Below are 23,087 nucleotides of genomic sequence, written 5' to 3'. Positions count from 1 at the left end.
AGATTGTTTTATTTCACCTGGCCAAAGTCACACACCTGCTACTGACCTAAATAAGCTACTAAGACCAAAAGTGAAGTTGGACTACTGAATTCCTGCCCTGCCCCGTTTCCCCTGAGATGCAGAACCTTGGATAGACCAGTCTGCCTCTTTGCAACACAGTTTCCTGGCCTAGCAAAACAGACTCTGTGTGTGCTCCACTCCAACAGGGTGTGGGGAGCAAGCACCAGTGTCACCTAAGCTGCAGAGATGCAGAAGCCCAGCCCCCGCCCCCAGACTTATTAAACCTGAGTCTGCATTTCAGCATGACCCCGAAGTCTGAGAAGCACTAGCCGGCCAAGCCCTCCCACTGCAGGGTTCTGTGGCTCCTTCTGTGAGGCACCAGACCAGCCTTCGCTCAGTAGTACCAACCTAGTGAACAGTGGCCATCATCAGCCACCACCATCGCCCAGATGTTCCTGGCACTATTCAAACAGACGCAGGCTGCCCTTCATAGCTCTGAATGTAGATGGGCTCTTTTCTCCCCAAGGAAAGACATCAAGCTAAAATCAACCGAATGAAGAAAAGCTCTATAACTACTGTCCCCCTACCAAAACCATGTGCAGCAAAACAATGCATAATGGGAAAGGAAAACAGGCTCCAAGATGCCCAAGACCAGGAGACTGATCACTAAAGTCACCTGGAAAGCTTTAGCTAACCAGGGATATGCAAAGTCTTAGCAGCTTCCCAAGTGACCATAACACATAGCCAGAGTTGGGAACTAATACCACTGTTCAGTGGGTCTCCAAGTGCTGTCACCAGAGAAAGGGCAGCAGCTTTACCCAAAAACTTGTTTAAAAAAAAAAACCTTAAATGTGGGGAACCATCCCCAGACTTACAGATCCTAAAACTGAGGTTCAAGAGCCTCTTCTTGGTGGAAGAAGAGCCCTAATCTGCATCTTAAAATCTCCAGGTGCCTCCAGAAGATACATACTTTAATTCAGGAGACATTGACCTAGCCCAGCTGAAAGGGAACCTCCAAGCAGGGAACCCAGAGTTCTGTACTTTGGAGCAGCTCCCAAGTGATTCCTGCGCACACAGACAGAAAGCTGCGTACATGGTTGGCTACTGCCTATGTTTTGTCTGTTTTGTGTTGCGTTTGTATTGTTTGTGCTGCAGGAGACTGAACACTTTGGGCAGGCTAGGTGAGAGCTCTACCCCTGAAACCACATCCCCAGCCTTGAACCTAGGTGGCTTCATACAGACAACAGAATGAGGCCACTAGACACAGATTCCCCAATCACGCCACCTGGGCTTCAATCCTAACTGACCTCGGGCAAAACATCTGAGGTGTCTATTTCCTCATTTACAAAATAGGGACAATGGCAATAGTAACAATAACTGTGCCTTTCAGATTTCCCTCTCTGCTGCTTACGACAAATCGATACATAATTCACATAAAGCACTTAACACCAGACCCAATGTATTAGGATAATTCGATAAACACAAACTGCTATTATTATTAGCTGTTGTTAGCGCCCCGACCCCACCACCATGCACATCAGTGTCAACACTATTCTATCTTAAACAAACGCTTCTCTTACTGAGCTTGCACAAGCATCTTCATAGAAGCTTGAGAAGCACAGGCTTCAAAAATTCAATAGAATACAAGGGCAGCTCCCTTTCTCACTCAAAATAAGCAAATGCTACCCCAATGGAGCATCTGCCAGCTTTCAATTTCAATTCTGAACTGAAAAATGACCGAGCATCCAATAAATGATCAGTGGATTGATTTTAGGAGACTCTAATCTAAGGTAGTAATTCCCAACCTTTAGTAGGGTGAAAGTCACAACTCAGATTAAAAATATAACCCCTGGAGTGAGCTGGAAACCAACACAATTAGACCAAGAGAATGGAGTATTCAAAAAAAAAAAAAAACAACTCAGTATTTGAAACATAACTAAGACTTCAGCCTTGTGAAAATGTTATTTTTGTCTGTTTTTGCTCACAGATGTATTCCCCATGGGCCTAGCACACCATAGATACACAACATGCATTTTTGCCAGTGAATATTCTGAAGTATGGACTTAAACTGGACAATTGGACTGACAGTCACTACTACTGTAAGTGAATGAACTTCCCGAGTGTGAGTCACCTGGCACTCACAGGCTTTGAAAGCTTCTCTAGTGAAATGACATCCCCTCTCCAGCTCACTCATGTAGTCACACACATGCACACACTCTTTGTTTCCTTATAGAAAATGCACCTGCACCTTCAGCGCCTATCTGCTATAGGACTAAAAAAAAAAAAAAAAAAAAAAAAAAAAAAAAAAAAAAAGCAGAAGTCACTGGACCAAGAATTGAATGAGTTTCTAGAAGTTCTCCACTCAGCCCAGACCTGAAAATCCTTATGACAATGGAAAGGCCAGGTCGCTTATGGCAGGTGAGAGGACAGGCAACCACCATCAGAAATATAAATTACAGGGGAGACAGAGGCCTTACAAACACTGCCACCTCATTCTTAGATTCCAGTTTAGTCCGCTGCTTCTCATCTCTGGCCACATTCATCACGTGGATTAAGAGATGGACTCCAAGCCATAGAATCTCAAGGATCCACATCATTTAGGTTGTGGACAAGATACCCAGTTCACACAAGGAATGAAGAGCACAGGGATGTTCCCCTGTTCGCAACCTTCTTTCCCTGGTTCCAGACCACCCATACCCTGGGCGAGGGTCCTGTTCACCATAGTGAATCATGGTAGAGCGGTCCTAAAACCAAGCGGAGCGCTATGCTTCAAGAAGGCTTGGATGGATTCCACAAACACAAGGGTAAGATAGAAAGCAACACCCACTGCAAGCTCTACCGCTCAGCTGTGTAAACAAATAAAATGGTCCATTTCTTCTGGATCCTCTCTTAGTTATCTTTATGCACACGCACAAGCACATCTCACTGGCACACACACACATAGACACACACCCTACTTCATATCCTCAAAGAAAAACAATCAAGAAATGTCTCCACAGTTTGTTTTTGCTCCATAGAGATGGTCCCCCCCCCCCAAAATCACATCTGACTTGGTGTTAAAACATCAACCTTTGGCCAAAATACTCTTAAAACAAAGGCTTAATTGGTTCTGAAGTAGCCCTTCTGAAAACCAAGGTAAACATCTTCTATGGGTCCTGACCTTGATTGCAACACAGTTCTCAGGGTTGGGATAATGATGAGAACAGGAGTGCTGGAAAAGCTCCCTTCGGGGAGGCTACAGAGAGGCGCATGCGCTGGTCTCCAGTCACCTGCAGGGCTTCCCTAGGAAGCAGCTATTTCCAGTCTGCAACCTAGGCCCCGCTCTGATTTCCGCCTGCTATGGTCTTCCCAACTTAACAGGGATGGTGGGTAGTTTGTGGGCACTAGATCATTTTATTGCCCCCCAAAAACATCTCATATACCTAATATTCAATGACAACAATCAAAAGTGTCTGTTCAGGTCTCTCAAAAGGTCAGTGCAAAGGTAAATATTGCATTTACCTCTCACCTCTCCAAGTTGCCCACCGGTGCACAAACAACAGAAATGGAAACATACATTCCCCAAAAGATATGCCTGAGAACATGCACAGAGCTTTATGCGTAACAGAAAAATACTGGAAACAATCCAAATGGCTAAAGACAGAAAAAGTAAGTGCGCTGGGGCCTATCTCAATGGCCACCTATGGAATACTATGTGGCAACAAAAAGGAACGGACTGTTGCCACCTGTGATAACATGAATGCAACTCATCAACCTAACACTGAGTAGTAAAGCAGTACACTCTGTGTGACTCCATTTACCTGAAGCCCAAAAGCAGGCAAAACTAAGCGACTGGGAGAATTTTCATTGGAAGGAGGGGAAAGAGGAAGAGAAGCAAGATAGCTGGAAAAGAAGGGAGCAAGGGGGACTTTGGGGAGTCCTTATCAGAGAACAGCAAATGAAAGCCTGTGCACCAAATCTAGCCAGTTTGTTTTTACAAATAAAGTTTTAGTGGCACCAAGCCATGTTTATGCCTCTGATTTACCTTCAGATACCTCTGAGCCACAACAGCAAAGCTGAGCAGCTGTGGATGGACAGCATGGCCCCGAAAGCTGAAAACCCTGTTATTTAGCCCTTTACAGAAAGGGCATGCCAATCCCAACCTAAGTATCAATCTGGTGATGGTCTCACGGATGGTCACATGTGTCAAAGTTCATTTACTTCTCTACTGAAGACCTATGTCGTGTGCTGCTCTAAAGCACACTGCAGTGGCACTTCCAAAAAGTCAAGTGCTCAGGGGTACCCCAGCACAGAGCCTGCGCTTAGCATGCAAGAGGCCTTGGGTTCAATCGGCATTCAACTGCCAGCACCTAGAACTAAGTAACCGTGTCTTTTTTTGAAGATCTTTTCATTTTGGCCCCAGTTACATTTGTGCTCTGCATTTGGGGAGAATGCCCATATACATAGCCCTTGTCTTTTCAAAACTACAAGGAGCTAGGAGGTTGTCAAAAGTGGGGAGGATCACAACACAACAACTGCTGTGGGGCCCCATTTTCATGAGGGCGTTGACATACCTATAGTACCACTCAGGGGCCATTCATGGAAACAGGGAACTTGGCAGAGTCCTGGCACAACAGGAGAGATGGGGCAGGAAGAGGGTAGGACCTCATGTGATGTGCGGTGTCATGCTACTCAAGGTTATTTTAGGATCTAGCTTAGGAGAGCAACGTGCCAGCTCAGCTCCCACTGAAATGCAGCAGTTATTAAGGTTAAACCGTTTTAAATTTCCAAGGAAGAAAATTCCACCCACAATTGGGCCTCAGTTAAGCCTGGACTAGAAAATGAGGGAAGGGAAAAGGCCTGCTCTGCACATCGGAGCGGTCACTCCCTCTTCACACTGCACCCGCGAGCCGCTCAGGGTACCCGGAGAACCATTTCACTTTGTCTGAGGTTTCCCCCTTTTCTCCCTTTGCTTCTTTTGTTTTTATCCTTTGATGATAACACTAAAATTACAGCTCGGTGCCATTTGGCTTTGGCCTTGTGCTGGCCTGCAGACACTGAGGGAAAATGAATGCTGAAAGCGTGGTGCTGGGTCTCTAATCAAATGTCTTTCTGTCTGCCCACATGGGCATCAAGCCTCAGCAAATAGAGGAGGGCAGAACAATGGTACCTGTTCATGGAGGAATAGTGATGGCTTCAGTCCTCCAGAACAATGAGCTCTGTAATTCACTCCATCTTCCTCCTGAGAAAGAGCTTCCCATGGCCTGTCCCGTGCCAGGTGGTTTGGAGAAGAACGAGTTGCTCGACCAAACAAGGGGCATTTCAACTCCGGGTGTAAAGAGTCAACAGCTGGTCTGGTCTCGGCTGGTCTCCCAGTGACATGGCCCTAGCCAGCCTTTCCACACCAAGATAAAGATCACTATCCTATTCAGCCTGGACAATTCCCACACACCCCGGGCAACAAGATTTTCCAGCACTCTCCAAGATGCAGGAGGCCTTGGGGCACTTTTAGTTCACCTGCTCAGTCAACCAAGTCAAAGTTTGGGCATGCTCTCTAACTCAGCCCTGCCTCTAGACCTTTTTCAGAGAGCTCCACTTAGTAGGCCTTAATCAAAAGAATGGAGGGAGCACGCCAGGAAGAACAACTTAACTGCAAGCTGAGAACACACTGGTCTTCAAGCTGGGATGGAGGGGTAAAACCAAGGGTGGCACTTTCCCCTAAAATACACACAAAGCACAGCCACAGAAGTAATCAAAATATTTTTAAAACCAGCTTACTGTAGCCTTGAAATAAGCACAAAAAAAGGTTAGGAATCCACCAAATAAAAATGTCTGCTGACTCATATTTTTCATGGTGGAAGAATTCCATTTACCTGGGGCAAGTAACCATTTCAAAGCCTTATTAAGGAAGATACAGATTTGAAATGGCAAGGCTACAAAGACGCAAGGCTGCAAGAGCTGCCCAAGATCACACAGTCACATGCGAGCACGCACGCATGCATACACACACACACACACACACACACACACACACACACATCCACAGGGATGCACAAAGGTTCTTTACATGACAGAACAGTGATTAACACGGACAATCTACCAAACCAACATCAACTGACAGGAATAGAAGAACCTTGAGCCAGTATTGCACACCACAACAAAAGGTTTCAAAAACTTCCCTTCCAAGAGTTATGCCAGAACACACCAGAAGTTCTGGCACCATCAGTGAGCGACTCCAGGAGTACATCTATCAGTAACTGCAGGAGTACATCTATCCTCGCAAGGCCAGGCAGACAGACGAAAATCATATTAAGTTTGTTCTCCCTCCACTACTGCTTTCTGTTGGCTTCGGTTCAGTCCCGAGTCTATATTAGTCTGTGATTTGTTTAGCCTTTGGATTTAAGAGAATAGAAGTACTACATGAGCAGGAAACAGGGCACTCATCAGAAGTCGGGATTTGTTGCCTTTCCCTTCCAGTGTTTTCAGAATCATGTATCAACAGTCCAAGAGAAATCAACATTTCAGGACAATCGGGGTAAAAGTGATATTCTTAGCACCACTTAATGTGATTCTGACCCACAGGAAACAACTCTCTCTGGCTGCCACAGGGCCTCCTCTCCCATCTCCCCCTTAATTCTTCCTATTCAGTTCACAACTCCATTTTACTCCCCAAAACCAGACCTCCTCCTTAAGCAAAAGGCAATTTCAGGCTGGGGTCTATGAGCCCGTGAGCCTGATCAACACACTCTTAACAAAAAACACTGGCTTCTCTTTCTTTCCAGATCTTTAAATCATTGCAGCAGCATTTCTTCTGCCTTTTTCTTTGCTTCCCACCTCCCAATAATTTAGTCACCAGCACCATCACCATCACCATCACCACCACCACCACCACCACCACCACCACCGTCATCAGTGTCAACATCATCATCATCATCACGTGACATCATCATCATTTAGGTGGGAGGGGTGGAGAATAAAAGGCACAGGAAACCTACACAGTGACAATTCAAGCTTCAGAATCTCTCACATTTCCTACCTGAACTGCAATCTGGTGTTCAATCGTTTTGTACGCAGAGTAATGTGAGCTGCCGGACTGAAAATGGAGCTGTAGAAAGAAACCAAATCAAAGCGTTCTGCTTATGTCACAAACTACAAGAAAACATCTTAAGCAGTTTATGAATAGCAGACAAACCTTCTTAGATAAAACTGAAAGCCTTGGCATTCACTCAAGACCCGTGTACTTTTATTTGTTACTATGGGTAAAATGATCATACTAAAGTTTGGGTTTTTTTTTTTTTAAAGCATCTATTTAATAAGCAGAAGGGGGAGGGGCAGGAAAGAATCAACGACAAGAAAAAGACTGAAGCCCATTAGAACATAAAGAAGCCAGTGTGCTGAGCAGGAGGCAGAAGAAAAATTAACTTTGCTGGGAAAAGTCATCAGAATTGCAACATGTAGGAGAGGCACAGTAAAGTTTACCAAAGGATTCTGAGAAGCCACAAGACCGCAAAGAGTACAAGCCCCTTCCCCACTATTTCTAATCTGTGGGCCCTGGCACCCCAGCACCATTCTATTTCTGGGTAAACAAATGTTTGACAGAATTCAGGGGCCACGCAATGCCTTACACATTCTTTCACAATGACTAAGCCGCCTGTCCCAGGACATCTCCAGGAGCCTGCACTCTAGTAATCCACACTTCCCCAAAGAGGGAGCCACGGTGCCCAACAGCCAGCAGTGGTGCCCACAGCCAACAGTGTTCGAATAGCCACCTACTAGTGAGTCCTGGCTTCTTCAGTCCCTGAATGACCAAGGCCTATGTCAGCTCAGCCTTCCCCTCTGCAGCCCTGCAGACCACCCATCATGGGAGAGGGGACCCCAAATCCAAAAGGAACACCAAGATTCCCCACCTAATTCTCATTTTCCCAAATAATACCTGTGAATCTTGGGATCCTATCAATTAGGAAAACAAATACCTTCGGCTAATTTATTTTATAAATAACACCACAATCACTAAAGGATCTCAGTAGTTATCTGAAAATGATGAAGCTGAGAAATTACTGCAACAAGCAAATCCCCAGACACAGAACTATGTTATCACAAAATATTATTACTAAGACAATATTATTACTGGTACCAGAAATTTCTGTGTCACTAGAACAAAACATAATTTAGGCTGCAACTGAGTTTTAGACCCAGTTAAATTGTACCCTGGTCCCTGGAAGAAAAATCCTTCTGTTCACTGTTTTGTTTTGTTTTGTTTTGTTTTGTTTTGTTTTTTAAGGAAAAATTTAAAAATTTGCACAAGAACTTCTGAACTAATTCAAAATATACAAAACCTAGTAGCAATAAAATAAAAAGTCTAAATCCCCCCTGCTCATGGGATAAGGCTGAATATCATACTTTAGTACATAGGGGACTGAGATAATTTTATCTGTTTTGTGTGCGTGCGTGTGTGTGTGTGTGTGTGTGTGTACCAAAAAGATTAATAAGAAGCAACAACCCTATACGTGTCAAGGCCAAGCAATAAACCACTCTCCCCCCACAAAACAACACAGGATCAACAAGCAGCAGAAAAACCCACATGAGCAACCCTGCAGCCTCACACACCCGGAGGAAGAAAAAAGATAAATTTGCACTCTTTGTCCCCTTCTCCTTTTTGTAAAAACTGCCACTCAGTAAGTGGAGATTGCACTAATTACTGTGACAATCCTGCATCGTGTTAAAACAACTTTCGTGCTTGGGACAGGTCTTTCTGCAAGTTTGGAATTCTTGGCCAGAGAGGTGGTTCTTCCCCTGAGCAGAGCAAGCAACTTGTCCTTCTTTTCAGCCAGTCTTATTCTCCACGTTTCCAATTGCCTGATTCAGAGCTTAATGGAAACTTGTCCAAGCTTTTCTTCCCATAAACCCTGCGGGAGCCCTAGGCAATCTTTACTCAGGGTAACCACAGGAATCTTATATTGTCAATTAAAATTGAATGGACACCTGATAACTAGGGATATGTCGTGGAAAATAATTTCATAGAGTCACAGTCTTATGAATAAATTAATGAAACTGTGGCTAAGCCAAATTCAATTTTCACTTGTCCAGTTCTGTTCTTAATCCTTCCTTCATCACCACCCAAATAACACTAACAATGCCGGAGAAAACGCTGCAATTAAACAGCACAAATGCAGCTGCACGTTCCTCAGCAGAGAATCCAACATAAAGGACGCTGTTGATTTTAACCTTCCGTTTTACACACACACACACACACACACACACACACACACACTCCACTTTACACCTTCCAAGCCATGTAACATCTCAGGAGTCCAGCAATGCAGGAAACCTGCCACCACCTCACACCCTGTACAAGCAGTGCATTCCATCTAAGTCACATCTTCACTCTCAACCAATAGCCACCGTAATGCACAGAATTCTGAGCTCCCAGACCTCCAAATGCCATGAAAAGGACTTAAAATTTTCTCATTTCTCCTTTTGGTTTCTCTCCCCTCTTTTTCCAAAAATACTCTCCTGAAATGCACATTTTGACTGCTTTTGTCTTCCCTGTAACACATAAACTTGCCTTGTTTTAGTCCGGCTTTTTAAGGCAAAGGTAAAACATAAATACCCAGGAAAACCTTGGCACTCTAGGAACCATCATTTCTATCTCTCCAGAAGCTACCAGGAAAGAATGAGTGAGAGATGGCTGGCCTCTGTGTTTTGGGAGAGGAGGGGAGGGAGAGATCCAGAGGAGATGGCTCAGGCACAGCTGAGTTTATGAACCAGGTACACAGGTCAGCCGCGGGGTTCTACTTCACTTCTTCAGCCTGCAACTGGGGTGCTCTAACCTGTGTCTCTACCTGGAGAGGCCACACCAGCCATCCAAGGAAGACTCCGGGGTACTTTTGATTTCAGCCCTTTTCAACAAAGTAACGTTCCCTTCTTGGGGGCTTGTTCACAGTGGCCAGCCCATCCTCCCCGCTCTATCACTCCAGCCACCCAGGCCCCACGGGTCCACAGAAAGAACCGTGAGAGCGGGCAGCTCTCGGAACCTCAACATTAACTGCCACATTCCAGTTTCTCTCATTTTATTTCTAATCACTACTGCTGGCTCTAGACTTGATGTTTCAGATACAGATCAGAGATAACCCAGAGATGGAAGGAAGAGGAAGCAGCTTCTTTCAGCCACTGGAGTATCACCCTCTCTCTGAAGCACCTCCCCAACCAAAAATTTTTGAAGCCCTGTGTTGCTTTTTTCCAGCACTGTTAACTTCCTTCCAGTGGGATGAAGATTAATTTCTCATGCCTATTCATTCCACTAAATTGAAATGAAATGGAGCTTTACTTTTAGGTTTATGAATCACCTGTCTTTTTCTTTCATATACTACAAAATAACATTCATTTTCTAAGAGGTTTTCGTTTTCTTGGGGTTTTTTGATCTACTTTCTTCTTTAACCTATGGGAGCTACTTAAAGTCTAATTTCCATGTCATTAGCTCAAAGGAAAAAATATTTTTCTTTTAACTATATCTAAGACCTCGCTTTATCAGTCATTTTGAGGGACCATGGCAGCAGAACCACAAACCAGTGTGTACACAACCCCTCCTATCCCAGGTTGAGAGCCTTTTCATTTTATGGGAGGTAAAACGTTTGACCAGGATAACTAGTAGGTCCTTTGGTTTAAGCATTCTTGCAAAGAACTAGACTTGAACATCTGCAGCATCCTAAACCAACCATCTAACAATGGCACTGCCTTTCTACTTCCTGGCATTCTCCTTCAGAAATCCTGCTGCAACAAAATGCAAGCCCTTAGACACAAGAACAATCTCTCCTACTGTCTCAGTGTTCCATCAAATGTCTATTTACCCTCATTAATTTTTTTTTTTCTTTTCCTCAACCTGAAACCATCAGCTATGAGTCAGAGAACGATCATTAACTTTTACAGCTTCCATACATCTCCACCTACTCACATTTGGGGAAAGAAGTATTGACTTGCAACATTGCCTGAGACCAAAATCCTCTAAGAAGAAAAAAAATTGCTTCAAGAAAGTTTTATCCACAGGTCTACGGGGGAATGTTACACTCATTGTTTTTCTACTTCAGGCTTCCATCTGTACCAAAAAGACAAAAAGCTGAAGTTGAACTTGGTGCTGGTGGTAGGCATTGCTGGATTGGTTTTTGGAAAAATTAGATGGTTTTCTTCAAACACAATTAACATCCTTAAACTGGGAGAAAAAAAGTGAATGAAGTTTCTGCCTCTTGTATAAAACACATTTCCAGCCTATAAAAACACATGGGCTGAAGTGCTGAGGCATGTTCTTAACGCAGCATTTTTCATTAAAAGTTGCTACACTAACACTCTTAAAATGATGCCCCATTACTCCACTTAGCAGTCACAGTGCTGCAACTCATAACGAATTAATTTGCATTAATGTGGGCTTCATGTGTCCTTCCCTGGGTATGCCATTGTGATTCAAGCTCAATAAAACTGACATGACAATAACACAGTGCCTTTTATTTCACTTTCCAAAACAAACCAACCCACCCAAAGACCCACACAAATCCTTTCCATTTTTTAAGCATTTTGCTAATATATTTAGTACATCATAATTGGCCCAACACGCAGGAATCTAGTTATCTTCTCAGTAAATATTTATAGCATCATTCTTTCCCATTCATTCTGCATTTTCTTAGAGAATCTCACTGTAGCCTACATCTGCAATTCATTGACTTTACAATTTACCACATGTTGGGATGGGAGAGGTCTTAGCTCCATTTGAATCACTACACAAATATGCAAGTGATTTATCGGTTTCAAACTGAAGACTGCAAGAAAGGGACTCCACTTTTCCTGAACATTACTTCTGGCAGACCATGAACAATTACAGTTCGTACTAATTAAGCTCTGTAAATGCGCTGTGCCCTGCTAATGCCTACCAGGCCTCAAATTTATTTTCATGATGCCAAACTTTAGCGAGCAAGGTTAACCCCTTCAGAGCCGGTATCATTAACAGCCTTTCCTTTCCCTGCAGATCGCACTATCTGAGGCCACTTCATGACAAAAAGAATAAAATATAACGGGCTGAATCACCCGTCCGAAATCAGATGTGCCTAAGGAAGAGAAACCTATCATGGGAAAACCGAAGAACATCGTGGCTGATAACCCCCGTTCAAAGATCCCACAGCCCCATCTTTGTAATGAGCTGTTAAGGGATTCACATCCATCCCTGAGGGCTAGTAAGTTTCTGCATTCCATTGATTAGAAAATAAAACCTTTCAGCCTAGGTCTTTAAGTTTGAGCTGGATAGCTGGATAGAGGGAAGGATGCGGGAACAAACGACAGAGCCATCAGCTCCCGCTGTCGCTCAAGAGTCACCCCACAAGCCTCTGAATCTCACATCCCTGGTACTCTGTGTGTGTGTGTGTGTGTGTGTGTGTGTGTGTGTGTGTGATACTCACACCAGACAGCCCACTTTTTAAACCTAAGTTAAAACTGGCAAGACAATCAGCTTCTCCGCCACAGATAACACCCAGCCAGCTCCAGATGCATTCTGGATAACTGATAGAAAACATACTTGTCGCCAGACAGAACACTTTGGGTGGGGAGGGACCTGGAACCAACCTCTGCCCAGCAAAACCAACATACTTCTCCCATGATACTCCTGCTAGATTTCAAACACTATTACTCCGCTATCACCAATTCTTCATCCTACCTCCTCTTCTTGGTCAAGATTTGTTTCTGCCACCTCTGTATGATTTTCTGTGACTGCTTCCCCAGATGCCAGGATATTTTTCCCAAATGAGTGGTCTTCCAGCCCTAGCGTAAACCTGCATTATTTCTTCCTTGTCTATTAAATTCTTTTAATCAACTCTCCTCACTCACCTCACTTTTTCTGATTAACCCTCCTATTAACTAGAGCACAATGCAATGTGTATATTTTCCCTGCCAGCTCAGTGGAACATCATATAAATTAAAGCATGGTCTCCCATCTCAGGTTTCTTTAAGTATTCTGGGAAATATGCACAATATAGACAAAGTAGGATCCAGAAAAGGGGCAAAGGGTTAAAGAACAAAAGAGTAAGGAAGGAAAAAGGGGAAAACCAGAAGAAAAAGGAAAGGATGCAAACAACCACAGCAACTTTGCTTTTGAAAAAGGCATTTGTGCAGAGGCCCCACTACAATCCCATCCCTCAAAGTGCTCTTTATAAATGTGTGTAACAATAGCGTAGAAGAAAAGTACAGGTCAGCTGCCAAAGCCGGGGTTTGTCTCCGTAAACTCAGACTGGAGAAGGGGGAGGGCAGCCTTTGCGGTACCCCCCCCCCATTTCACTGCTTATAATTAGTGAGAGAAATTTGAGCTACTGCCAATGTCTGCGGACCTTGAATATTATAAGGCCAACGTGGCGTCAAATATCTTAACATTCATAAGTGTTATGGGCTGTAAATAAAGCCTGTGGATTTATGACCCAGTGCGCTTGCCAGCAAAGGACTGGGGCACATTTCTTTCAGCAGACCTGTCGAGGTGCAACTTTGCCTTTGGTTGTAAAATTAACCATTTCCTTCACAAATGTGCTCAATTATGAGTAAGACTTGAAGATTTACTTACATAGTTGCTAATATTCACTCTCAGAAGAAACTCAGACACCCACAGGATGTATCCCCCTTTTCAGAAATCAAACCCTCAAGAATTTGCTTCATCTCTCCTTTTCAAAACACTGAAATGTGTCACCTCCAAAGAGTTATAAATGTGGCCAAAGATGTTATCTGATTTCTCTTACCAAGCCTAAAGAGCTTACATCTACCTCCTCGGCAAGTGCTTGTTTATTTGGCAACACCATGATTTAAAAAACAAAAAATGAGTAAATCGTCCTGCCTAACGTCTCCCTTCCCCCAATATAATGTCATCCACTTCCTGTGTAGGAGAGCGAGCGTTTGCTAAATCCAGGTTTTCTCATACTTAACTGCCAATAAACCAACTTCCACATAACTTCCAGACAGCTGAGGAAAAGGTCCTTGGAGTGTTAGTCATGGTCTAGAAACACGCGTCCACACAAAAATTTGCAGCTGTCCTTTCTACAGTGCATTTTTAATGTGATTCGGGGCCCCTGTTGTGAAACATCTGACAAAATACAAAATCCTCTTAGATACCTTCAAGTTTATCACTGTGAGTGTGTAAGAGAAGTTGCACCAGAATTTTCTCAATGGAGAAATCTAAGCACTTTTTGCACACACCCAAATCACTTTGTGGCATATATAAGGAGGCATTCAAATCCTGGAAAGCCTTCTACTGTAATCTTTAAAAGCAAGCCTCTGGTGCAACTATTACAATGCTAGCTTTCTAAAGCAAGTATTTTTTTTTTAAATGGCGTGCAGAACTGCAGCAATCCTATGCTATTAACAGAACAGCATTCTTGAAACCATCCTGTAACTTTTCCACAGCTTGCTAAGAAACAGAAAGCTGACCAACTTCCAGCAGAGACTCTAAATGAAATCCCTATCAGTAAAATTAAAATCAAGGTGGAAAATTCCTAGCAAGGACAGCTTATTGTTTTCTTCAAAAATCTTTTCTCCATCAGAGATAGGGGGCATCAGTCAAAGCTACTTCCCTTAAGCAGTGAGAAGTTTCCAAAAACACTTCCAGATAAGCACTTCTGGCTCCCAACTGCCTACGAGTTTGTTTTTGGGGTTTCAAAAATCCTTAATGTCCACAAACTGCAAAGCACTGGCATACTAAATTTATAATCATTAAAATAATGACTTATTTTAATTATTGAGCCCATAATCCATTCTGTAGACATTAAACCCCAACCTATAAAGATTAGCACGGAATTAATGCCATTGCACCGAGATTGAAATCTAAACATGTTCGCCATAAATATTTCTGAAGGAGATGAAAAACAATTAGCATAAATACCAAAGAAGGCCAAGAACACCTGTTCTTTTTCAAGGCGATAAGCATTTTATTGTTCTCTATTTAAAATGTAATGACCTGTGTAATTACAGTAATATTACATTGTTATGTAGGGGGGCTTGGAATGTCACACTTTGAAAAGTGTTGTCAAAACAATCAGGGGTAAAGGTGGGGGAAGGAAGACAACAGGGAAGAACCAACATTAACCCTTCACACTCCAACATCTAAATCTTTTGTATCAGAAAGGATTACGTTGTTTGAGCCAGGAGAAAACATCCATTTTTCACAAGCCAGAGAGGGAAGTTGCCCAGCTAAATAAAACTCCAATGAATAGGCCCCTCTAGTTGCCCTTGAAATGCTAGATTCCTGCTTCAAAACTGAATTCAAGATGCTGCTTATTTATCTGTTCAAACTAGTAGCAAATAACTCAGTTGAAAATCAGATAACTTTGGATTAAAAAAAAACTGATGCTACAGTTCTAAAAATTAAGCCCTTAAAAAGAAATCCAAAACATAACTAAATTTCAACCACTGTAGCCCCATTTCTTGTTTACCAGGAGGAAAAAAGAAGTATAAAAATATTCTTTCCTGCCAACTTTAACATGGTAACAGTATCCTTATTTTTAGTACACAAATGTTATCACAATTCTAATATTTACAATTCTAAATCTTCCCATCCTCTTACATAGATCCCTCCTTAATGCGTTTTTGTATCTGAATCTGTCTTTTTAAAAGCCATTCTTATTACTGTATCAAAGACTAAATTAATGTTATGCAGCAATCTTTGTCATTTTAAAATAAAATTATTACTATCAAGCTTTGTGGCGTCTTCAGCAATTAAAGTATTATTCCTGAGATAATATATTATTCATCATAAGCCGATTTAATGACACTCTTCATTCTTTACATTCATAAATAGAAAAGCAGAAACCAGGGATCCAGGGAGTTTGCTTTTTAAAGGGTGCAGCTGCTTTACAGGTATGCTAGTCACAAAAAATGCGGCACAAAAAAAAAGAAAAAAAAATACCGAAAAACCACCACCACAAGGAGGATCAGGAAGAGAAAAAGCATACCGTTAATTTGTCTTTATACCTTGCCCTTCAAAAACAGACCCTACGAAGCACTGAGAAATTCAGATGAGCCCGGAATGACCACTGTCTTGCCAATGGATTCCTCCCACAGCAGTATCAAATCTGGAATTGCAAGCTGGCCCCTCTGATCGAAGATGTCAAGAGTGACACATAACAGCCTCGGGTCCTCATTTCCATTGCTCCGCTTACCAGCCTAAATAATAACTTTAATTTTGGAGTACATAATCTAACCCAGGTAACAGAGGAAGGAGGATCAGGCAGTGTACACCAAGATGTCTGCTAGTATTTGACATGCAAATACTAAAACTGCCTACTGAGTTCAGAAATGTCTTCTTAGACTCAATCTGATGTCACAATACAAGGCCACCCGCTATGTCCACAATTAAAATAACTAGCCGGCATCTATTCCTATAATGCCCACAAAGAGGATACAGGGTCGGGAGCCTTCCTTTTCTCACCGAGAAATCATTTATTTGCCTTTAACAATTTCCCTGTTTCCTAATTACGGCACCACACAACAGTTCAAGTTTTAGGCAATGTTAGGGCAAGATTGCCAGCAGTCACAGACAGGGAATTTAAAAAGTCCAGAGCCAACAAGCTGGCCATCAAAGCCCAGCATTCAGGTGGCCTTTCAGATGGCTATGTGGATTTTAAAATACCAAAGAGGTTTCCAAGGTAGGAAGGAGGGGAGGAGAAAAAGAAATTCCCAAGATTACTTTGGAATGCTGCTTGGTCGGGTTGGTACAGGAATACTCCGATTTTAAGACGAAGAGTCCCTTTTAAGATACCCACAAGCTTCTAAGAAAAAATACCAAATCCTGCCTTTTCTCCAGTTGCAAGCCCAGAGCCCGGCCCCTACAGCCTGAAAGAGCGGGCCCTGCAGGAAGAGGTCGGGCAGAACGGCTCTCCCAGCCTCCCAAGCATGCAGAAGCCAGGGCGCCGGGAAGGGAGGGGGGAATAATTATTTCTCTTTCCTGGCCATAAAAAATGACCCATTTAGCATGCCCTTGCCATTTTGTCAGGGCCCCCAAAAAACAAGTCAAACCTGATAGTTAATATTTTAATACTTAAAAACACTTGTAGATCTGATTGACTCCCGCCCAACAAACCTCTGGCCATGAGTACCGAATCCACTATAGCTCAACAGTGGGTGCATTATTTCAAATTGCCATCTCGAGTTACCATAAAAGAAAAAAACAAAAGTAGCGTGTGTAAATAAAGGGCGGGGGGCCAAACCCAAGAAACTGCAAAATGACAATCTGGAGGAGCTGGGCACAAACGCGGCTTGCGTGTCTAGAGATCCCTAAGCCAGGATTTTTCAGAAAAGAGTAGGATGGAGGGAGGGGGTTCAGGGAGAGGGCAGGGGGCAGAGACCTGCGGGGGGGAGGGGATGAACCGTGTGAACCAGCGTCAGCGGAGGCTGCTGAACTCAGGTTGCAGGAGGCGCTGCGGGATCCGGGCACCCTGCGCAGCCCTGGGGCCCCCAAACTTGGGTGGCCTGCAATCAGCGAGCCACTCCCTCGAAGGATAGACACCTCTGGCCACCTAAATCCCCAGTACCATCTATAACCCGTGCACCCTGGTCTCTGGCCCCCACCAGGGCCCACTGAGGAGGGCCTTCGGAAAAACCCGAGAGAACAAACCGCGACTCTCACTTCTAGGTACCAAATTTCGCTAGAAAGTATCAACTCGGCTCGGAGAAGGCCAACCTGGTGTGCAAACCAAGAACTCCGGGCAGGAGCGCCTCGGAGCCGGCCCGGCTGCCTCGCGCTGCCCGCAGCCAGCGCGAAGGGCAGCCGAGCCCGCCACGGCGCCCGGGGCGCTCGCGGCCCTGCAGAGGTGCCCCGGAAAAGGACGCCCAGGGCCCCCAAGTTTGCGGCAGGACCGGCCTGGGAAGTGTGACCTTCCAGGGGAAAGAGGACCGAGAACCAGTGATCGCCACTAGAAAGCTAAATAAGTGCCCGAAAGAGAAAGCACAGGCGCCTGTACGGGGCCCCGGCTCCGCGCGCTCGCCCGCGCACCCGGGCCGCGCCGGCCGGAAAACGCACTCGCCGCCCGCGCCCCTCACCGCCGGCCGGCCGGCGGCAGCCAAGGGGTTAACCGGGGAAAGCCCAAGACGCCACAGAAGAGGGAAGGAAGGGAGAGAAAGGGAGAGCAAAGAAAGAGCCCCGCAGTCCTCTTCCCAGGGTAAAGAAACAAACACCACCACCGAAGGGGGAGGGGGAACCAGAGCGCACAAAAAAAGTTCTGATTTTTTTTTCTCCCACCCCCAGTCAAGCCCAGCTTGGGAAGAAAGGGCTCCCAACAACGCGAGACAGCAAACTGAAAGCAAGAACACTGCAAAGTGCAAACAAATCAGTCCACAAAAGGCAGAAAAGTTTGGAGAGTTTGGGGCCGCCTGGGCCCCGGGCGGGGGAGGGCGGGGGAGGGGAGGCAGAGCAGGGGCGGGGGAGGGGAGGGGAGGGGAGGGATGGAGGAGGGAGGGAGGGGAGAGCAGGCCGCATGCGGGGCCGCGCGCGCGAGGCACTTACGGTTCGGGCGGTGGGCGAGAGCGATCCGTTGGGGAGGTAGGGGCTCGTCAGGTCGGGGATCATGATGAAAGGGTAGCCGGGATACGGTGGCCCCTTAAAGAGCCCTCCATCTTGCCTCTTGGCGGCTAACATGGCGGGGCGGCGAGGGGACAGCGGCGGCCGCGCGGAGCGGGAGAGAGCAAGAGAAACTTTTTAGAAAGTGGCCCCCGGGGCCGGGCCGGCGCGGGCCCGGGCGGCGCGGGGCGCGGGGTCGGGGCGCGGAGGGGGCAGCGCCGGGCGGCTGCGGGGCGTGCGGGGCGTACTCACCTTCTTCCAAACTTTCCCGGGATTTATCTCGGAAACTTTCGGAGCGAGGCGGAGGCCGTCTTTCCGCCTTTCCCGGAGGGGTGGAGGTGGGGAGGCGAGGGGCAAATGCCACGCAGAGGGGGAGAAGGGGGGAGAACCGGCGGGATGGGGTGGGGTGGGGGGGACAGAAAAACAGGGTTACAAGTTTTTGCAATGGTGGCACCGCGCACACACGCCGCCCGCCCGGCCCGCGGCGCCCGCCGCCGCCCCCAGCCCCGGCTTCTCCCCTTCCAAGCACCTTTGCCAAGCCCAGCAAAGAGATAAAAAACCCCACCAGCCCGAGGGGCTTTTCCTACCTCGGAATCGGAGGAGCTGTTTTGATTCGTTTCTGATTCATTGACTAGAGACGATTTGACATCAGCTAAATCCCTCTCTGCCGACGAGTTTTCGGAGCTCTTCTCCTCCTGCTCGCCCTCGTCTTTGAAGGAAATCAGTTCGTCGTTGGCGCCTAGGTCATCCCCTCCACCGCCGTTCAGCTGCGGCATTTTTTTTTTCACCCACCAGCAGCAATTTTGGAAGAAAAATGAAGGAAGAAGAAAAGCCAAAAAAAAAAAAAAATCACCCCCAAAAAGTTCCCCCCCCCCACAAAAAATGCAAGAAAAAGAGGAGTCCAAGGTGAACTTTTTTTCTGCTTTGGGGTCTTTCTCTCCTGGGGAGGGGAAAAGAGGGAGGAGGGAAGGGGAAGGGGGGAGATCTTCTGCACGCGTGAGTTTGGGTTTCTTTTTTCTCTCGTTCCCAAGGATCCGATCAATGTGCAAAAAAATAATAAATAAAAAAGGGGGGTAAAAAAACACCAACAACAACAAGAAGTCAGATATAAAGAGCAAAGGGGGGGGAAGCCGAAGATACAGGAGGAGCTCGTGCCGCTCGGATTTGAGTGAGTTGAAGTTAGACTGAGAGCTTTTCAGTTCAAAGGCGGCGCTGATTGACAGATAGAAAAAGGGGGATCGAAATCCGGAGGAACGGAGTAGTCTGGGAGCGGAGATTATTGACAGGGCGAGAGGAACACACTCGCCTTAATGAGATGCCGGGGGGCGGGGCCGGGCGGGTGACGTGTGCATAAATAAACAGCCGGGGTGGGCGGGGCGGGGGCGGCCAACAATGATCCTTTCGGGCAGCGGGAGGAGGAGGGAGAGGGGCCCGGGAGGCGCGCGCGGGGGGAGCGGCCTGCGAGCCGCGCGCGAGTCGGGAGGCTGGGCAGGGTGCGGGGACCCGCTCCGGGAGGGGCGGTGTCAGAAGACAATGCAGAGTAGGAGAGGAGGGGCCGGGGGTGGCAACGGAGGCAGGAATTCGAGCCGGGGAAGGCGGAAGGAAAAGCCCACTTGGGGGGCGGGGATGGGGAGAGGCCCAGAAAAGTGCACTTTAGAAATATTAGAAATAAGTCTTGGGGAATGAGAGGAGGAGGGGGATATTGTAGGGAGGCGGGGGGTGCTTAGTTGTTAATCCAGTAGTGAAATCAGTCGCCCTGGGGCGGGATGTAACAGAAGTGGTCAAAAGCAAGGCTCACCCCTCCAGTTGGAGAGAGCTGGGGAAGTGGAGGGGCTGGGCAAAGTTCCTGGCCACCTCCAGAAACTCTTACCCCAAGGTGTCTCCCCCCCCCCCTCGTTTGTTTATAAGTAGTGGATCCTTTCTCGACGTAAAGTTCCTTTAGAAGAAAGATACCATGGTGACATCTTATCCAAAAAACAAATACTGTGGGATTTGTCGGAGCATTAAGAACATCAAGGAAGAGTATATGACTCTTTCACCATGTAAAGTATACCTTTTTTTTTTTTTTTCTTTTAACTGACGTTGGAGGTGGTAGGAAATGAACAAGGATTCAAAGTCCTGTCTGACTTTGGAGGTGAAAAGCTTGGGCGTTAACAGCGCCAGGGAAAATAAAACTGAAAGTTTACCAAGCCCTGGTATCAGTGGGGCTGGAATCTTTCTCTAAGGAAGGTTGAAATGAAATCCCCAAAGACTGACCAAATAATCAAGATGTGGATGGCCTGGCAGGAAATTGCTCACCAAGCTCAAGCTGTAAGACCTCAGGGAGAAGGTGAGAAAGCCGGGGTTTGAGGCAGGTATTTGTTGTTAGGCACTGTTAGGCACTGCTAGGGGACCAGGTTGATTTGCTACAAAAATAAGGAAACGAATTACCTTGAAGGGGAAAGGCCCAGCTCCCAAAACGCAGGGTTCCTGCATAATGGAGCAAAAACACTGGTTTTCCTGCAGATATGCAAGAAAAAGTGAACAAGAAACTACAACATTTAAAAAAAAAAAAAAAAAAAAACAGGGAAAAAAATCAATAGGAATTAGCAAATTGTCTATTAGAAGTAGTGTGGGTCTGGAATCCACAGTGTATTAAATTATCCGATCTTTCTCTAGAATAGCTCACCTGTTCTTCAGCTGGACCATCAGCACGCAGACTTCCAAAAGAAAGCAAATTTGCCATGTAATATTTAGAGAGTTTGGGGTTTCAGCCAAACTGTTTTATAGACTAAGGTCTCAGAAAGAAGACTCTTAAAAATAATGATACTGAGATTGACAAGGCCAACGAATTCCCCTGCACTGGAAAAAAAAAAAAAATTCACAACCACATTTGCACACTAAAGAATAAGATGCAGGCAAAATAAAAATGGAATGGGGAGGAGGCAGAGAAGAATCACTGTAACTCCCAACTTTAATATTAATCAGAAAATCAGAAGTAGGAGTGAGAAGGAGCCTGAAAAGAAGTAAAACAAATGTGTACATTTAATCAGACAGGATTGCATAGGACACAAAGCACAGGGCTAATTAGTCTCAGCAGGTAGGACTAACCTTCAGACTTCATAAATAAATAAGGTGCAGTGTCTAAGAGGCAGAGTGGAGACTGAAGGGATTATTTCAAGACACCAGTAAGAACAGGAAGAACAGGAAGAATGAAATGACTTTAAGTTTCCTTTTTTAGGTCTTTTCACTTGGCTACCTTTAGATTTACACATTTAGCAAAATTTTGACCATAAGGTTACATACTGGCTAATTGTCACGAATATACTCGATCCTAAATCTATACAGTGTGGATTTTCCTAAGGCCTATTTTAGGGGCCTATTTACTTATACTGGAACACATTCAGAGTAACTCAATTTTATGGCAATTTCTCTCTCCTGAGTGGGTTTTTTTTAAATTTAGCCCTGATCTGAATTAAGTTGGATATTAAGATCTTCTATGTCCTCTACAGACTACCTGTATAATAAAAAGTTCATAAATATGCTGAATTGAAATTTTAAAGAGTATTCTTATTTTTAAGGTCTTGGCCTGCATTTTTATCATATGTAAATACTAAGGGCTTTTTTCTGGTGATTAGTAATCTCATCCATTTTGGCATAGCTTTATTTTTCTCATTCAAAGGGAACTCTTGAATCTTCACTTCCTTAAATCTCTGATTTAATTAAGCAATTAAAAGTTATTCCATGATAGCATATATGCCACATTTAATTTCAGTGCTTACTGCTATTTAAAAAAAAAAAAAAAAAAGACTTGTGAAGACCAACAAGATTTCCAAGAGCTAGTAAAACGCTGATCTTTGAGAGAGCTTGTGAAGATGCCCAGATGGAGGAGGAGAAAGGGAAAAGATTGACAGGAAGCAAGATGATACAATATTAAACAAAAATCAGTCCATAATGCAGACATGTAATTTATAGATTTGGTATGAAATCTTAAACAGTTGGCTTATGTCTCAGTGTTGAGGCAACTTCCCTTTCCAGGTACTAATGAAACTTAGTTTATGGAACCAACAGTTCTACCCAAATGGCAAAGATTCTAAAAACACAGGGAGAAAAGCAGACTGGTTCTGACATTAGCTTGAGCCTTGCAAGGAATTTTCCCACCATGGTCTGTGCACATGGGAGGTGCTCAAGCTGGAGAGAAGCAGCAGCCTCCATGCATGGAGCCCTTCCTGGGATCAGCCCAGGTCCTAAACTTCCAGAAGCAGTCTGAGAGCCTCTCTTTCCCATCAAACTCTTCACTCATTGTTCTTTTGCTTCTCTGCTGTCTCCTCGTCTCTGCAGATCTGTATTGATATTAATAATCTGCATTTTTCTATGAAACATAAAAGTTTATCTGTCCTGGAGGTTCATCCAGTGATGGCAAACCTTTCTGATCTTTCAATGATACAAACAGGCTGCTGTGGCACACATGCCATGGGTTCACCACCTCTTTTGAGTGTGAGGAGAAAGTAACAGCTTATACAAGCCATCTTCCTAACACTGGTGGAGTCAGGTGCCACTG

At 45.0% G+C, this 23,087-nt stretch overlaps 1 protein-coding gene and 1 long non-coding RNA gene across 47 annotated transcripts in view; one reads left to right on the top strand and one right to left on the bottom strand.

Annotated features, from left to right (window-relative positions):
• Window positions 1–19,323, bottom strand: part of Tcf7l2 (transcription factor 7 like 2) — a 183,497-nt gene extending 164,174 nt beyond the window's left edge. For 25 of the 46 annotated variants that reach the window (XM_063244709.1, XM_063244714.1, XM_063244715.1 and 22 more), the window contains exons 1-4: window positions 19,135–19,323; window positions 18,800–18,866; window positions 18,494–18,618; window positions 7,016–7,084 (exon numbers count right to left, since the gene is read on the bottom strand). In XM_063244709.1, the coding sequence (XP_063100779.1) occupies window positions 7,016–7,084; window positions 18,494–18,618; window positions 18,800–18,866; window positions 19,135–19,323 (450 nt within the window). The remainder of the gene's footprint in view (window positions 1–7,015; window positions 7,085–18,493; window positions 18,619–18,799; window positions 18,867–19,134) is intronic. The other 21 variants (XM_063244716.1, XM_063244718.1, XM_063244727.1 and 18 more) reach the window with 1 other exon arrangement.
• Window positions 18,445–19,452, top strand: LOC134475214 (uncharacterized). The gene is made up of 2 exons (XR_010046237.1): window positions 18,445–18,529; window positions 19,183–19,452. It is a non-coding gene; the product is annotated as an uncharacterized LOC134475214 (long non-coding RNA).
• Window positions 19,453–23,087: the final 3,635 nt, after the last annotated feature.

This window comes from Cavia porcellus, unplaced genomic scaffold, assembly GCF_034190915.1.
Source record: "Cavia porcellus strain 051 isolate PalLab524CR breed Dunkin Hartley unplaced genomic scaffold, mCavPor4.1 scaffold_2, whole genome shotgun sequence".
Taxonomy (NCBI): Eukaryota; Metazoa; Chordata; class Mammalia; order Rodentia; family Caviidae; genus Cavia; species Cavia porcellus.
The sequence above is the reverse complement of the archived record's forward strand: the minus strand, read 5'-3'. Positions and strand labels throughout refer to the sequence as shown.